The sequence below is a fragment of the Pecten maximus genome, chromosome 5 (assembly GCF_902652985.1).
Source record: "Pecten maximus chromosome 5, xPecMax1.1, whole genome shotgun sequence".
Classification (NCBI taxonomy): domain Eukaryota; kingdom Metazoa; phylum Mollusca; class Bivalvia; order Pectinida; family Pectinidae; genus Pecten; species Pecten maximus.
In genome coordinates, this window is record NC_047019.1 from 26,766,178 (window position 1) to 26,785,736 (window position 19,559).

The 19,559-nt window shown below is 34.0% G+C and overlaps 1 protein-coding gene across 1 annotated transcript in view; it reads right to left on the bottom strand.

Annotated features, from left to right (window-relative positions):
• LOC117327693 (neuron navigator 2-like) overlaps positions 1-19,559 on the bottom strand; it is a 229,054-nt gene that overhangs the window by 112,628 nt on the left and 96,867 nt on the right. Inside the window, 1 exon segment of the mRNA XM_033884802.1 lies at positions 8,303-10,655. Within this exon segment, the coding sequence (XP_033740693.1) occupies positions 8,303-10,655 (2,353 nt within the window).

Consider the following 19,559-nt stretch of genomic DNA (forward strand, 5'->3'; position numbering starts at 1 on the left):
TTTTTTAACAAATTAAGATGCAATATATTTTCTGGATTTAAAGAAATTATACCAATGCGTCTCCTGTGTGGTTAGACACTAAGAGAAGGAGTGATTTTCATTAGTAATTCTAAACACGATCCACTACTTGTAGCATTATCCCGGAAAGACATCATGAAATGCTGAGTATTCAAGACCATCTCATTCTCTGCATTTCGCGTCCAAATCCATCGTCTATTTGAGCTGGAATATTCTATGACAATAACTGCCAGGAAACTGACAATTTAATCCAATACTTGTATCTGATGTGTCCGTTTGGATTTACGCTAATCCTTCAACGTGTCTGTATTACCTTGTAACATGAAGTAACATGATATGATACCCCTACAGTAGAGTACAACCCAGTCAGCGTAACTAATACCATAAACAAAAAATATTTAAGCATCAACTTCCATGGATGTGAAGATATCCTTCCAACAGGAATCGTATTATAATTCTACAACTCTCGAGTATCTGTGGATTTACATTCAGATCTGATACAATATTGAAAAGGCAATTACCAAGATAGAATACCTGGTGTTTATTTCTCCTGAGAGAACTCTCATAATAGAAATATATATCATAAAGATTTTTTTTTGGTTCATTTCAATTTTATTTGATGCTCTCAGTAATTCTATATGAAGCCCTGATGGCTTCTGGAATCCTACAACAGGAAAATGATAATAATGTCAAGGTGACAAGTTTCTAGAATAAAGTATGAATTGGGCAAAAATTTTTTAAAAATTATTTTATTGATTTTGTACTGGAAGCACATTAACTTTAACCAGCGATAATGCCATGCATTTAAACTCAAACTGCCACAAAATGCCATCGTCCATTCAAGTTTTATGTGAAGCAGAAATCCAGGGAGAGTTCTCACTGGCAAGCTTGTATTGAAGAGCTCAACCAAAATCACAACCGGAACAAAGTGTCAACTGTTAGAAAGAAGTAAAATGTGAAGCCTCAGCTGTGGATTACTAAACAACTATAGATATGGTTATTTTTAAAAGAAGCTTTCTATTTATTTATTTTTTCATTTCAAAGGACAGAATAAAACTGTGAAAAATAGATAAAAGAACAAATTCTATCTTATTTTACAAAATTTCAATGAAAAATACATCCATACTGATACTGCAACAAAATTTTGGTAAAACCCCAAAATTTTGAACAAACAAATAATTTATACCCTTGCAGTAAATAAGAGAAACTTGTGTATCATTCAGAGTAGAAAATACTGAAAGCCAGACCCTTGTGATGGATGGTACCAGTAATTGCAACAATTGTTGGCGATGTGACCTTTCTCGTTAAGTCATGCTGGCAACATTTGTAAATATTTGTTAGTAGAATACTACAAACAGTACACGGGACAATTGGCCGAGGGAGGGGGATAAATACATACAATCAAAACCTATTGTGACTACATACCACTCACCAGTCTTAGAAACACCAGGAATTCTGGTACCTGACAGGGGAATCCCCCTCGGATACCATCTCCCTTAAAATAAGTTACCCTTCAGTAAAACCTCTGCCACATTGTTATTCTATGAGGAAGAAGATAATAAGGATACACTGTTTCAGTGTTTCTCAATGGTTTTCTCTTCAATCTCAATGAGTTTTCCTTCCTTGAGATAGAAAACATGGTGACCGTTTCTCACGGACCTCCTTTCCATAATGGAAAGTCTGATAACCTCTCAATAATGGATTAATCATAAAGGTTACCTCCCCTGATCGTCACACCTCATTAATCCAGTCAGTTTTGAGCAAAATTTCAATTTGAAAACAAAAACCTCACTGGAAATATATTTCTTTTAAATGACTAATACTCTAGATTTCATACTCATTAAACATTGATTTCCTCTTATAAATAGTGAAATGGGTTGAAGATATAGTGGATACACCAGTCTGCCTAGTATTCTTATAGGATCTACCACACTGAAATCTTATTGTTAGGATCTACCACACTGAAATCTTATTGTTTTGAACCGAGTTATTTATAAAACATGGTGCGGACACTTTTAACTTTCATAATAAAGGGAAAATTATCAAAATATTTTGCCTGATGATATTTTTCAAAAATCATTTTCAAAGATAAAGAAGCTTTAACAGAAAATGTATTCTCTTCAATGATAAGTGAAAACTAAGCACCAAATTAAATTTTCACTGATGATGATGCTGAACCAATCCTAAAGTCAATCTTCAGGCAGCTGCCTACAGATCATCACTGAAATGATGGAATGTATAGAACAACAGGTTTCCTTCTGCCTTAAACAGCAGTGTTCAAACGCAAACAGTAAAAATTCTGTCTGTCAGGACTGTATCAGACAGCATGGATGTTTATGGTTTCCGGGAGAAGCCAACAACACCCCCCAAAAAACCAGACTTTACAAAATGTCCTTAAGATCTGGATAACAAAATTATTGAAGACTAATGCATTGACATTTTGGAGCCGTTTTCTTAGACAATGTTTGTCGCCTGATATCCTGCTGTGAGGCTTCTTAAAAAAACAGTCATCAACAAAGTCAAGTAAGAATTAATTCCAATATGTCACTCATCCTGAGAGGTATTCACCTGAAATCCAAGAAACCAATTAAAAGGATGCTGTGAAGCTTTATCTCCCTTTAAAAAGCTCTCCTGAGCTAAAGCTCTATTAAAAAGACTTCCGTGAAACTGGTTGTGGATAAATAGCTAATTGTGGATCATTTTGACCCACACTTAGAGGTCAGACATAATCTTTTAATGATCAGACAACATGTAGTTGTATAAATGTTTACATTTCATATCACAGCCACCTGCTAACTTGGCACATAAACAACTGCTCCTCTAATAAACCACAGCGTCTTTCTTTTCTGTACATGCTCCAGATTAGCCTGCAGATTAATGGTTCTGACAGTTTCAAGAGTCAAAATTTACTTGTACATTAAGGATGAGTTCACTTCATAAATTAATACCTGTGATATCTAACTGCCTTATTGTTTTCTTTTTCAATAAATGAAACTAAATTTAATGGCTACTTTGAGCTATCAACTATTGAACTGACTGCAAATTGTTATTGGTAGTGTTTTTTTTAACTATTGGGACTCTTTATAATATAGTTGCATACACGTTAAATCTAATGATGCATTGAAGATATAGATAACAGTACAGGTAGCATACACCCTTAAATCTAATGATGGAACTCTTTCGTATTGATACAAGTATATATCATAGTTTAGGTAGCATACACCCTTAAATCTAATGATGTAACTCTTTCGTATTGATACAAGTATATATCATAGTTTAGGTAGCATACACCCTTAAAACCAATGACAGACTTTTCTGTTCAGGTGTATGTCACAGTAAAGGCAACATTGACCCCTGAAATCTAATCATGGAACTCTGGTATGGCAGCTTATACAATTGAATCTGAATGTATATGTTGTTCAAGACATAAAAATCACAGTAACTGCAAGCTTAATTGAACCTGTATTACATAACCTTGTGCAACAATGACTTCCAGTTCACGCCAACAAACTGTCTGTAGATCTCAAGAACTGCAGTAAGGTCCCTAGGTTTTCTTTCTATCTAAGAACTATTTTTTTCTATAAACAAAGTTGTTGTAAGTCATCTCCCTTAAATTTTTTTTTTTTTTTTTTTTACATTTTCTCGGTAAAGCATCATAATTATAACACTAAGGCTGTGATTGTTTTTGCACACAACATAAAGAATACAAGAACTAACTGAATAATTTACCCTGAAACAAATATGACAAATGGAAAGACGTAAGAGGTATGCACTTAAAATTTCACCTACCTTAAATACAATTCTGATAAATTATGTGTTGTGTAACTATAAATCCCGAAGTCAACAGGTACAGAACACACAGGGAAATATGTTTTCCTTACTTCCACTTTGTTTACAGCTCTCTAAACACCGAGATCTACAATGTTTTCTACCACTTTTTTCACTGCTAATGCAATAGACATATTAACCTGAAGATAGGTATCTCTCGACAGATAACCCCGCCTCAAGTTTTTGGCACACTTAACTGGTGTAAAATGAAGGAAAATTAAAACTCATCTATCTGGAGGGAATCTCTACCATTGATTCCCGACAGCACCAAAATAATGTTCTATAAATAGTGACTATGATACTGATATACACCTCCTGGTACAGAGGCTGGCCCACACATCAGTAACACAGTTGCTCTATATAAACACTAATAGCCCCCACACTGTAGTATACAGGTCAGTGGCCAGGAAACTCTAATGGCCAATTGTAATACTGTAAATTGGTGTCCTTGTTTTAGATGTATTACTGTTAATTTATATTCTCTATATAGGTTACATGTGTTAAGCTTTGAAGTTCCATTCTTAACTGGACAATGTTTAAGTAACCAGCTTTGATTTAACTTTGTAACAGACTATCATATTGGAAGAATTTGGGTCAAAAACTAAAGGTTAACATTTTTTCAATGGGCCACCCTTGTGATGATCCAAGGTTTTCATGGTCGATCATTGTGACTGTCCATGGTTATAAATGACCACCATTATGACAGTCCATGTTTTTAATAGGTGGACATTGCAATGGTCAGTGATTTTAATGGGTCATTGTTGTGATGGTCCATATTTTCTTATTATATATATTGCCTTATTTTCAAAAATAACATTTTTCTACAAATAAATTATACAAACTAACACCCACCAATTCACCATGATCAAATCAAGTTAATAAATCTCATATTGATCAAAATATTATTCAATTATACAAAAGGAAAATTTCTTTTCTAACTGAAATCGATTTAACGAATAAAATGTGTAAGAAGTTGTCAGTGGTAGCAGACTGTTAAAGAGACACATCCTGTGGGGATATTAAAGAACAAGTGATAGCCTGGGAGACAAATGATTGAGCATGTACCATTGTGTAAGTTAGCCTGTACTCTTACACAACAAATGCCTTTAACTGAAACCATTGTACAGTGAAATTCTTTCAATCAGGTAATTATTTTAAATAGTTTTAATCGGCTGTTCATTCCTCTTACTTGCTAATTTGTTATAAAAAACTCCATTAGATGAGTTGAAGGGTTACCATTTACAAATGGAATGGCGGTCTTCATTTTTTTAAACTGCTGCCTAATAGGCTTGATAATTACATCATTACTGAACTGAGGCAGACACTATATGTATATTCAAAGATTCTTGGAAAGCATGTCTGGAGAATGCTAGCAGTGAAAAAGATAATTATAGGCACCTATTTTCATTGGTGGTGATACATGTAGAATCGATATTGTCTTATATATATGTGAGCTAGATATACAATCTTTTTTGTATCATATACAGTATATTCTATACTTTATCAACATTTCAAATCAATTTCGAAATGAATTAACAAATAAAACAGGTTCATCTGGAGATTACATGTTAAGTTTCATCCATTACCAAAGGATCCAAGCTAGAGTTGTTTGTCCTCTTTAATATTTTCACCTTCACCATAAGAAACCAATATAAGGGAATTCCAGCACCTTTTTGGGAAAAATCCAGAAGAATATCACAAAACCCCAAATAAATAGTACAAACCGAACATAACGTGCACGCTTAGGAGTGCCTAATCTATAATGATCCATCTTCAAACGTCTTCTGCAAATGAAATTGAAAATAACTTGCAAAACTTTATTATTTTGTATTGAAGTCACCTGCATAATATCCCCCTTAATTCTAGAAATACTGCGTTAATTTGTTAAAATTCTAATTTCGGAACAAATACATAATTTAGAAATTTATCATTACAGCTTTAAATGTTATACGCTGATTAAATTATCTTTTTTATGTATGTTTCATACAAAATTATGATCTTACAGATCCATGGAAACAATTTCCATTTTCTGAAAACTGATTCTCTCAGGGGAGCAATAAATGACAAGTCACATACAAGAAATTTAAGTTCAGTGATTCATTTGAAAATAATATTCTCATGGAAACTATTTCACTGCAGCAGAACAAATGGATTTATCACATGTGATATGGAGATATTGGAAATTTTATCAATCTAAAATTTTATATGATTATTGTAAATGTCACATGGTAAAAATATTTTGCTTAAGATTTTTTTTTTTATTTTTTTTAATTTTTTTTTTTTAATTTTACAGTATTGTTGAAGTGGTCTGTTTTTAGTATATTGTGTTGCATAAAATTAAAAAATTATGCTTAAGTAATATCTAATTTAACTCTGGAGACTTTTTTTCATTTGAACTCTAGATAGTGAAATCTCCTGGAAGGGAAATACATCAGATTCGATACAAAATTCCAGGTCATGTAAGTGATTGATTTGCTTGCGATTGCAATACAGTACTGCTCTGTGTTGAAAACCTTTGTTTCTGTGTGCCGGCATGCATGCTCTAAAAACATCAGTGAGGAAGTGTTCATTACAAACTGCTCCGGAAGCTGCTATTGATTGGGTTCCTGTTAACTGCCTCGTCGTCAGAATTAAAATCTACCACCAGCAGGTTACAGAAATACTGTATTCAATCAAAAGTGCTTCATTTCAGGTACAACCACCTTAAACTAACACTAGAGCATAGACATGCACAGTGTTCAATTTTATATCAATGTCAGTGTTTTAGTTTTCATTTCAAGACTGAATTAAATGTTACTAGTTTTTCACCTTCTGTTTCAATGTTTCAACCCAACCAATCTAATTGCAGGTTTTTCACAATGAAAAGTAAGCAAAAACCAGTAATATCTCCTTTGAGATTATTTAAAAGTTAAAAATATCAGGTCCCTGCAAGTTAAATGCCTTTTATTTTAACTTTCAATATACAATGTATATGAAAAGAAAAAGAAAAAGAAAGAAAAAAAAAAAAAAAATCAATTAATTTTTTTTTATCAAAATATAGCATCTGATTAACTATTTACACATAGGATTTTATAGACTTAAGAAATATGCTGAATTTGAAAAACAATTATATATAAAATCAAAACAAATTTGTAACCTAGCAACCATTGTTGCCTTAGTTACAGCCCTAAGTATATATGAACTCCAGAGGTTCAGTAACAGCTTAATTTCAACCCTAACTAAAACAAACAAGATAATGGCACTAACATTTACACTTATTATCTTTCATACAAAATGCAATTAACGATTTGCTTCCCCATCACAAGAGTAAACAAGAGTTTTCTTCCCTTTATGAGAAATAATTGGCCAAATGTGATACCATTCAAAATAAAAGGAATTCTTGTTTGCATTGTGGAAACAGGCACCGTCTTTTTCAATTAAAATTTATCAAAATAAATGTAAAAATTGTTGCTGGTAGGATGTCTAGTTAATCCAACACAAATGGATGGCAAAGATCAACTAGCTTAGCAGCAGTTTTTCCCATCTTTTTTTCTTTCCAAGATGACTAATTCTGGGGACCAGTGATTCACCATGCAGAAACATTTGTATTGTTTTCTTGATGGCTTCCATTTCTTCCCCACAATGCATACACACACAGAGCTTCAGTTGATAATAGCTGGAATACGCCAAGTCTTTGAAAATCGACCAATTCAAATGCAGATCTGTTAGGGCCGTCTTGGAAGTCAGCCATGAAAAATTAACGCATTTCGCATGTAGGAACACGTCAAAACTCTAATTAGAAATTGTGTGGCAGACTTTTTGTTATTTGATTTTTTTTTTTTTTGACTGAATTACTTTGTAAGCAATCAATGCAATATCATAAGAGGAAATCATCCACTACTTTTACTGTTTTAGTTACCCAAGCTTTATAAAAACGATCATTCAACATCATTTAATATCCTCAATTAACGTAAAACATTTGCTGTTTTCGCATATCCAATGATTGAGACCAGATGTTAGGCTTGTAATTACATTAATTAACTGTAGCTAGTCTGAAATCACCTTCTACATTCCTAGAATACTTGTCTGTTTAATTCATATGTTACTTTAATTATTCACAGAGGGGTACATTATCAAATTTTACTTAATTCATCAAGTAACAGAAAAACAACTTTCACACAGTAATTTCTTCAAATTTGTACAGTTGATTAGAGAGCAAGTCTGGAGGGGTTATCTCCCCTTACCTAACCATTATTTGTCTGGTGTGTCAAAACCAAGTCTATCACAGTTGTTTCCCCTTGTTTGTTAAAATATTTTAAGCATAGAGAGGTTATGAAATTTAATTTATATTTGGTGCTAAAAATGCCATTTTTTCTGCTCTGCAAAAAAAAAAAAAAAAAAAATGAAAATAGATAAAACTATTGTGAAAATCAACAATCGTGCAACCTTTAAGAAAAAGTTGACATGTTGTACTTACCTGTCATCGTCCAAGAGACCTGTACTTTTCTGCATACATTCCTTCACAGCTTGCATTCCCTCTCGGAATCGTTGTTGGAGTCGTCTTGCGTACAGGGAGGCTCCGCCCTCAGACAGGTAACCACTAGCCATATCGTCACCCATCTTGTTGCCTTTGAGGATGTCACCATCCGACATGTACCCAGACACATAGTCATATGTATCGTAATCTGAACTGTAATCAGTGTCGATGGAGCTGTTCTGGCCCGTTGATTGGGCCCGTTTGATAGATCCTGTATAATATTTATTAGGATCGCCAATGATAGGCCGGTTAATTCCCAGACTACTTGTCCGGGCATAATACGCAGTGGTTGGTGTGGCATAACCAGGGTTATGAAAGATCTTCCCCGATGCTGGTGAGCCAGGTGTCCCATACCCACGTAAATATCCTGACGACCCATAAGGCATTGCACGCATGATTGGTTGCATTGGTTTGATATCCATAGCTTCACCAGAATCATCTACAAACGTTGGATCTTTTTCTGATTTTTCTGAAAATGTTGTTTCTCGAAGGTTATTTTTAGATGTGTCAATATCTTTATTCACGGTTTCCGTTCTAATTTCAGTATCAAAAGTCGTTTCGATCTTTTCCCCATGACGGGGCTGAACTATTGCAACATTATTAGCGGGTCTCTGTAATTGAGAATGTATCACTTTCATTCCGAGTCTTGGAGAGTTTGTTGCACTAGTACTACTTTTTTCTGACCCAGAGAAATCGTCCACATTAAGCGATTTATTGCATATCACACTTTCATTTGAGGAGGACCCAGTGGTGCTGGGTCCACTCTGACTTGAGGGGGTGGAATCACTCCCAGACACTGATACCGGAGTAGAGTGTCCTGAACCACTCTGACTCCCCGACATCTTGTATTCCTTGTCCTTTGCATGACTTTTTTGTGGAGGTTCTGTTTTTGGGAGAGGTGGGGGTGTCGCTCGATTCAACACGGAGAGTGATGTCTGAGTATTTCCATCAGACTTTGTCATCACTGTTGTAGCTGTGGTAGCCACAGAACACGTTGGTTTCACCACATTTACCGTCTGAGATGATGGAATCATATTTGGTTGCCCAGCAACACCTACGTCATGTGTCCTATCACTGCCTTGGAAATGGCCACCACCTACTTTTGGGGACACTAATAAATTGTTTGGTTTAGCAAAATGGCCTTCACCCACACGTTCAATCTTTCCATCTGAGTATTCAATCTCTGTGTATCTAGTTCTATGCTGCATTTTTTCATCTGTTGCTGGATCCTGAGAGCTCAATTTTGATTGGTCACTGCTTCCCTCAGGCGTATGTGTTGAGCCTTTTGAATGGTTAATACTGTTGGAAGGCTGCGGAGCCTGAGGCTGGTATTGCATAGATTTTGGTGAGGAGACATGATGAGATTTTTGGGGCAATGACGATGAAGCAGATGAGGATGATGATGGCGACGAATGCTGACTCTTACTTTGTAGTTTTGACTTCTCTTCCTTGGTAGATTTACTAGATTTGCCCAAAGATGATGATGGTTTAGGAATGCTACTTGCGGGCGTAGGAATCTGAGAGGAGTTGGGACCATTTGATGGTGATGATTTTGATGACGATTTTCCCGAAGAAGACTTTGGTATTAAGCTGCCTATTTTGGTTGCGCCCTTTTTGCCTTGTGTTGGACTAGCCTGGGCCGATCTGGTCTCACGGCGGTCTGACTTCCCGCTGACCTTTTTACTGGAAGAATGAGACTGTGAGCTATGTGATGGAGGTATAGTAGGTATAGAGGGGCTTTGATTACTCAACTTAGCCCCTACCTCATCAGTACCTACTCCACCGAGCTCCCGGCGACCCCCAAATCCCTTCACTAGGGATTTACCAGTTTTTGGTGGGAGCTTGGGACTTTGGGGTTCAGAGTCATTAGAAGGAGTACTACTACTAGCTCCAGGGTCAGTTGAACTTGAGCTCCGTGCGGAGCTTGTCGTCGATCGGACGTCACTTCGATCACTACACGAGCTTGTACTTGTGGTGCTACTCTTTGACGTACTTTTGGGCACACCGCCCTTACTTTTACTTTTGTCTTTGGAATTGAAAAATTTAAATTTGTCCAACATAGAGTTTTTGTTGGCGACACTGGCCTTGTGAGAGGTACTTTTGTTTGAAGCAGTCGAGCTTGTTGAGGTTGTACTCCCAGAACTGACTGCCCGTGGCTGTTTGTCTGGCCCCCGGGGACTCACCAATGACCTTCCCCCTGGAGTGGGGATTCCAGACCCACCAGCACCAGTACCCGGAGATGTTGCCCGGGAGGAAGCTGGGTTGTTGTTTTTTGTATTGAGGTATGTTGAGCCTAAAATGACAAAAGAAAAATTAAGCAATTAGTTGAATAAAATATTAATATCAAATAGATAAATACTTTATTTATTTGAAGCAGATTTGATCCTCTCAATGTTATATTTGCTGTAAGCCAACAGTTTAGAGGATATTTTCTTCAATTGAATGCTTTCTTCATCCTTGTAACTACAGCCCACAGTTTATCAGGTGTTATTTTCCAAGGCAGTAATTATTGGATGCTTTCTTCAAGGCTGTTCATATGTTTCCCCGCAGATTGTAATTACCATATTTGTTGTAATTACAGCCCAGAGGTTAGACAAAGTTTTCCCTAAGGTAACTTACTGTAACGTTTGTAATTAGTACCCCTTCCTATTTCTACACATACTGACAAATTGATATACGTTTCTCCTTTATCACTGCCACCCATACATACAAATTTCTCATGGGTGCACCTTTACAAGGTGGGCAGCAGCAAGACCAATTCTATACTTTTTTTTCAGAAATCCAATGGTCTTGTTGCAATAAGGAAGTAACCTTGCCTTCCAGATTCTACAATTAGATTCTAGAAAAACATCATTTGAAAACTGAACTGATAACACAAACAGACAGGAATTTCCATGCTTGATCCTGTAAGAAACCTACAGTAATAGTATGATCCTGTAAGAAACCTACAGTAATAGTATGATCCTGTAAGAAACCTACAGTAATAGCAATCTAAACCTCTCAGGAAAGGATGATAATGATGAGCTTGTTTTAACGAGTAGTCAAATATTTTGTACGAAATTGAAAAATAATTCCCTGTATGAGTCAATTTGTTTAAACATGAGTTTACTAACCTTTGAGTCTTACAATGGATGTGTTTGTTTCTAAAACCTAGCTACTGTATAGTAAGGGAATCCTGTTTTAGCTATTTCACATAAACTACATTCCCTCCTTCCCAGCGAGTTCTTTACAACAATGGAAACACATTCATCTACCCACAAAAACCTGTATTTTGTAAAACGTTTCGGTGAGGAATGTCTAAATTGTTATAAATATGTACAAGTTAACGGAACAAAACCATCCTCTTCAGCATATAGCAATATGATTTTCAGTATGTGGAACGTACCAATTATTGCCTATTAAATGTTGCGGCATAAAGAACCCATCCTCGAATGAATTTTTGTCAATCGTTCAAGCTTGTTAACCTAAAATTAACATTTCCCCCCTCCCCACCTCACCACCAGCATTAGGAAACCACAAAATCACTTATGATTCAATTGCCAACTCAATAATTTGGTTTTTCAAATTTCTGTGTATCTTTTTTTAAAATTCTAATATAAATAATAATTGCATCTTAAGGATGTCTTCAAGGTCGACACATTTATTAGCTAAAGAGATGACACAATTCTGATTGGTAAACTTCTATATTACACACAGTTTAATTTTCATCTTCATAAGGGTAAGACTTACTTTAAGCTGACAATAAAGCAACAAACCTCAATTCCTGTGCAAATTGGATCAGAATTTTTAAGCATTGTTAGCTTTTTTTATATTTATACAGTGAAGTAGTAGAATTGGGATTTCAATATTCAATTTCTACATGAAAAGTGAATGACTTCATATTCAAAGATACAATATGCAGTTTTTACAGTATTGAAGTTACATAACTGATCCAACAACCTTTCAGAGGGAGGGAAGGACAGAAGGAGAGAGGGAAATAAAGAAAGTGTGGCTATAGAGCTTGGAGAAATGTTAGACAACATTCCGATATTTTATTTTTGTTGGGTGGAAGCTGAAATGAATTCTACAGAAGAGAGGGAAGCATTTTATAGATACATATCCATGTTGATATGGTAAGGTATTTTATTAGGATGTTTATCCATGTTTATATGGTAAGGTATTTTATTAGGATGTTTATCCATGTTTATATGGTAAGGTATTTTATTAGGATGTTTATCCATGTTTATATGGTAAGGTATTTTATTAGGATGTTTATCCATGTGTATATGGTAAGGTATTTTATTAGGATGTTTATCCATGTTTATATGGTAAGGTATTTTACTAGGATAACTAGGACACCTTCCTACTGTAACACCTTCTACCTGTAGTCAGATGAGAGTTCTGACATCTGATGCCCTATAATAAAACAGGTGTGTATGTAACATTGTATATCTATTACAACAATGGGAGATCACACCTGAAAACTTTTTTAAAAAGTCATAAACCTCACAAGGGTCTCGTAAAAACTATCAAATTAAAATAAAAATGCAAATTAAAACTTTGCTGGAATTGATATATGCGATACAAAATATGTACATGTTAAATAAATTTACATTTCTGGAGTTTTAAATTTGTAATATATTTTCAATTCATTGATAAAAACAGAGAAAAAACATGAAATATAATGATATGATGATTTAAATATGCCTGGCACTTCAGTTCCCATAACACTTCTCTGACGCAAAAATAGTTAAAATTCAAGGTCTACATTTGACATGTTAAAATCTGAACTGATGACAGCAGAAATTGTACCACCCAGCCCCAATATTGATGTTAATAGCTTAATGCAAATCTACAAGGATTATCTTGCAAATTTTCATTTTTCAAGCTCATAATTAAAAGTATGTCATGCTTAAAGAAATTTATAATCAGTGTCAAGAGACAAAAACATGAATACAAAACTATATATAAATCTTAAGGCATATTCTGGAGAAAATGACTTTCAAAGATTTTAAATGATTAGTGAAAAAGCTGACCATGCAGGCTTTTAATGATGAAGTCCTGACAGCAGTTTGATATATCAAACACAGGACAATTGTATCTACACCCAGGATCTTATAAAAATGTACCCAGGTGGAAAATGAACTCAACTTAACTAGGCAGACTGTACAAACTTTTATAGGTGTACTTTAAAATGACAGTATTCTCCTTGTGAGCTATATATCAACAGCTTTATAATAGAAGGTCGTTTATTGTGTGAGTACCGAGAGATTGATGATCATTTACAGGTGATTATAATGCAGAATAGCGTAAAGAAACGAAACAATGATGAATTTATTTTACTAGCTGAGTGTAACCCTGGTTCAGGGGTGCGTGTAATTTATGTATGCCAGATACCAACAATTGATATTCATCGTGGCTATACCTCACCAGTGTTGAATCACTTCCTAAGTTAGCCACAACTTTTTTATTCCCATGGTCATGATAGATATAGCGGCTTATAACAAAAATAACTTTCTCAGAAAATCATGATAAATATGGACCTGATGACATATTTCTAAGACTACAGTTTAAGTACAATCTGGCTTATAACAAAAATAACTTTCTCAGAAAATCATGATAAATATGGACCTGATGACATATTTCTTAGATTACAGTTTAACTACAATCTGGTGGAGCAAGGGCTTCTTAAATGTGACAATTTGTCATGATAGGTGGATACAACAATCCTAAGATAAAAGGTCACTCAAGCAATGTGATGTATTCAAAATTTCAATTAATCAACCATTAACTATGATAATGAAGACATATGTATATTTCATTTAGGGACTTGAATACGACTGCAAGTAAAAACATTCCTATAGCTAGCTGTTAAACGCTTTCCTGACGCTTTCCTGATTCATGCTCGTGGTTTATAAATATGCGACATATTTATTGGTGAAAAACTGCATCATACCTGAGGCCCTGGTATTAAAACTGTCCCTTTTCTACACTAGTCCTAAGTAATTATGCATGTACTATATCACCTAGCTGTCACTCAAATGTTTAGCCTACTTTCACTTTGTATAATTTTTGCCTTGTCATGTATATTTAAATCATGTAAAATCAAATTGTGTTGAAATCAAAACTGGCCCTTATGACTGACCTGAAAAAAGTAAAAGTATTAGATATAATTTTTTTTTTAATTCATTAATTATGAAAATTATTCTAGTTGTTAATATAAGATTCAAAGGTAAAATTATTCAGGTTTATATGATAAAATCTTACCGACAGTTGCCATCGTCTGTTGTGTAATGAATGTAAACAAATGTATTTTCCCTGCTGATTAAACCACTACAGAAATGCACTCAAATATGTGTCGCCATAACACACCACAACCGGAAAGTTCATCATGCATGGCCCGTTTGTCGTCTGCTCAAATCCTTGAAATCTCATCCTGTTTCGATGTACGGGTTTCAGTACTCCAAACATTAGTACACACAATAGTTTCGTGTCAAATCTTGTTTTAAGCCTATCAAACTTTCATTATACATTTAAATAAATTTCCTCACAGTGTCATACACAAGCCAAGTTGTCCCCGGTTTTTTAAATTTGAATTTCACGTTCCTGTCAGATCGCAGGTCAAGTGATGGGAATGACTTGTTAATTCAGGTCTAGGTCACTTCGGTCAAATGAGACAGTCGGTCATAAGTATAACAGATTCAGCGATTTAGAACATAAAGTCGCACCTACAAATAACACAACTGGGGAAAATCTTAAAGTAACTTCACAGATCTAGGTCTGATGTCACACCCAGTGGATGACGGTCCGAAGTCTCCTGACACATTGTTACAGTGATATGATGCCTTTCAATGTTACAAGACAGTCACCTTGAACGTCTTTCTCGTTTGTCAAAGCCGCCACAAGTTTACCTCCTGTCACACCTCATGCTATTACCTATCCAATTTCTTACCCCTGCACCCGAAATTCAAGCACCTTTGTCTGCCAAGTTAAACAATTTTCAGATATAATTATACCAGAAAAAAACCCACTGAATTACTCCATTTTAATCTGATTCAGTACATTTATTTCAACAATGAAAACAAATCTATTAAAGAAAAATGGGGACATCAGTCTGCCATTAGGACAAAACATGGTGCATTGACAAGCAGACATATAGATACCATGCACAGGAAACAATTTTGCATGATATTTTAAATTGTAATAAAATTTGATGGTGTTTGATTTTGAACATTATACAGGTATTCTTTAAACACAGGAAGTTATAAGGAGACTAAAGGGTTTGTTAATGGACTTCACGGTTGATAAAAATCTTCTTTGAAGCATGCTATCAAATCCAGAAGCTAATTTTCAAAGGATTTTATCAATAAATATTTCTGAGGATAAACAATATCACATAAAAAATATACTTGAAAATAAGATCAGGTTATTTACTAATTACTGCTGAAAATGCAAGCACTTTGCATTACAGTTTTGTTTGGTATAAATCTTGAAAATTTAATAATCAAATAAAAAAAAAACTTGACTCTTAAAAATCAAAGCAGTAACTTGTACAGAAATAATTAAATGATATTATAACTTGATAAGGGCATACACAATACCCATACACATTACCCTTACACAATATACACTATTATCTAAATCAGCTTTTTACATGCTACATCTTAAACCTCTTCTCCTATAAAGCAGTAAGTCCTGATAAACTGAGAATATATAAACAAAAGAGATATACATGAACATTCTGTACCTTTAAAATTAAAATCTTTAATCTGTCTTTGAATACAAAATTTGACTTTTAAATTTAGTTTTTTTCTCTTTTTAAACTTTTAGAAGACTTTGAATTTGTCCTTGCAATTTAGACAAAATGAAGGTGTAACCTAATGAGTCAGTATACATACACACTAGAAGTGTATCAGGTAAATATCAGGTAATTGTATGTGTCAATGATTTACCTGTATCATGGTTTTAAACCAGCGCATACAATCTGCATTTTAAATTAACCTAATAATCTGGCCCCCCTGTATCACATTAGTGTTAAACCCATGGGAATACAAAAACAAATCTCCAAAGTTTCTAAAGATTAAAATCTCATCTGGGTTTTCCTTCTTAGGAAGGAAGTGGTATCTTATCTATTTTCCAGGTGAGTCACAGAGTATTGAATCTGTTCAGGTAAAATATGTTGTAGGTACAGATCAGTGTAAGGGAACTGGTAAACATAGCCTAGATGTGGGTAATCAGTACAATTCTCAGGTCAAATCTACACCCACAAGTCTCTACTTTTTTTTTATATCTTAATTTCAACACAAAGTACAGCTTTCTTCTGCCTCCTTCAACGACATATTTTTTTTTATAAATATATTTTCTTGATAATTACCTTCTTTTTTGTTTGTTTTTCTTTGACCTCTGGAGATATTTAAGGAGTATAATATCCTTGCTATGTTATTCCACTGATGGACTTTAAAAGGAAACGTCTGTGTTATAGAAAGACCAGGATATTGAAAAATAAAATTACATTTGAAGTTGATTTACGACAGCAACATGTATTATATATATTGACCCAAATATATAATTATCTGTGACCCAAATATATACTTATCTGTTTTCGACAAAATGTTGAAGAAGTTTCGCATTGCATCATAAAGATGTAACTGAAACAAACTTTTTGTTACATTAAGTAGTTTAGTAATTTAAAATATCTGTATCTAACAGCGGAACAATGACTGGTTTATGGGCAGAAAAACAAATTAGTCATAAATACACGAAACTGACTTCCTATAGACAACTTCACATTACCGTAAAGGTCAGTCGTTTTCGAAACCAGGAAATATAAAACGGGGCATCAGGGTGTTTATAATATATATAACGACAGTTCATAATTATACACAATCAATAAGATTTTGTAGTGGAGTAATAATAAACTACTCCGTGCCTGTGGTTTTCTGGTTCATTTCTCTGTTCATTTTTTCTCTCTGATGCAACAGGAAATTCATAATGGCTTCCTCCAACCTTGTTATACAATTATTTATTAGAGATGTCTGCCAGTTGGAATGACTACCTCATACATGGAATATTTATGTTATTTATATAAATCATCTGGGTATATGGAATCATTGTAATTTACAGCCTGCACATTTTAACAAGGCTGAATATATATTAACAAACCCACATCAATATCTCATCATTATAGTTCCCACACCGGATAGGTTTCTGTCCTAAATACTGTGATTAATTCATCCATTATAAATATGAGCAAGTTGGACAGATTTATATATATTCAACCATATTAGTGACAATGTATTTAGTTTATTACAGTTCTGGTGGATGTTGTATCCACGATTTAAAAAGTGCACTGCTTTTAAAGAAACCTAATATGGGAAATGTTTCAACATAAAATCCTTGTTAAAATGAATTACTTTGGAAACAGATTTCTCTTTATTTCTATGGAACACTTACTTTAATTGATTTAAGACTGAATATTAATTGTATTGTCTGGTTAGTGAAAAATACTTCATCTTTTGATAACCTTTATTTTATAATAGCCGTCCTCGTTCACAGAAAAATAACAAGGTGAACTTGAGACATGTGTGTTTATTATGTGAAGTACGGCACCTGTAATTGTATAACATATACACAAGCTTATTTAGCTTGCATAAGTGTCCGTTTTTTATGGGCGGTATAGTACTTCACAACATGAATGACTAATAGTCCGCTTGTGTATTGCATTTCTTAAACAAGCACTTGATCATTTTAGGCCAAGTTATAAGAAATTGTGTTTCTTATGTTATTTCTCGGCATTTTAATTAAAAACAGAACTATGATTTCAATATCATTGTTTTAACCATGAAGTAAGGTCTGATTTTGTAAAATTTCATATTCATTACATGTGATATACTTCGTTGAATTCTATGAGACATACCAATGAACTTTATATATATTTCACTGACGACACCAAACTTCCCCAAATAAAACTTATCTACATCTTAATGATACAAAAATGAGATATGTATATCATATATGTCTGATATCATGATAAAATTTTTCACATTCCAAATCTTATCCATCTTAAGATCTGTAATTCTTAGATCTTATGTAACATTTTAATATGATAATATAACCTAAATGTAACATTAATCCTTACTAAGCTTCCTCCAATTGCTGACCATCAATGGCTGACTATACCAGGATAACTTTAATGTCCATTATGTTTTACATAGATTGATGTGACATTACAGAAATGAAGTATTAATTTACAACAGCTGAGAAACTTGCCATGAAGAACCTTTATACAATCTGACTGCTTTCCTAACCAAGGGAACTAACTCTTATACAAAAATAAAAACACACTCAACCAATGGGGTGGTATTTTTTGTGTGTGCTACTTTGTTTGTTTGTTTTTCATTTTTCCAGTGAAGTACTGCCTTCTTTGTGTTGTATCTTAATCTGTCACCTCCTCCATGACATTATTAGACAAGTTTTAAATTGATACAAATCTAGCGTACATGAATTAAGGTACAGTATGAAGGAACAGGTGAAATCTAAGAAGGATCAAACATTTTTTAAAAAGTCAGAAACTGACCCTAACATTTTTTAAAAAGTCAGAAACTGACCCTAACATTTTTTAAAAGTCAGAAACTGACCCTAACATTTCAACAATAGTCAGAAACTGACCCTCATGCACATTCCTAACATATTTCTGAAATAATAACAAACTGACCCTAACATTTCTGAAATAGTCAGAACTGACCCTAACATTTTTGAAAAAGTCAGAAACTGACCCTAACATTTCTGAAATAGTCAGAAACTGACCCTAACATTCATAGATACAGAAACTGACCCTAACATTTGACACTGCTAGTACACATGTACCTGGCAGAATGTCCATCAGTGCAGCAGGTATCACTTACATTACTTTTCTAATGTAATATTATGTAGTTATCAGGAACCATGACAATGACATTTTAAATCAGATATACCTCCTACCAACACTCACTAAACAGAAATCTACATTAAACATTTGTTTTATTATTATTATTTTGTTATAATGATAGTTTATTCAGACATACTGTATTGGAATATACAGGATATATTTTTTTAAATAACAGGAAAATTCAAACATTACCAATATTGATCAAATGCGAAACATTCACTTTATATATATATATACACATAGATTTCAAAAATATTGAATGATTATTAGGTCTGGCAATTGTATAAGCAT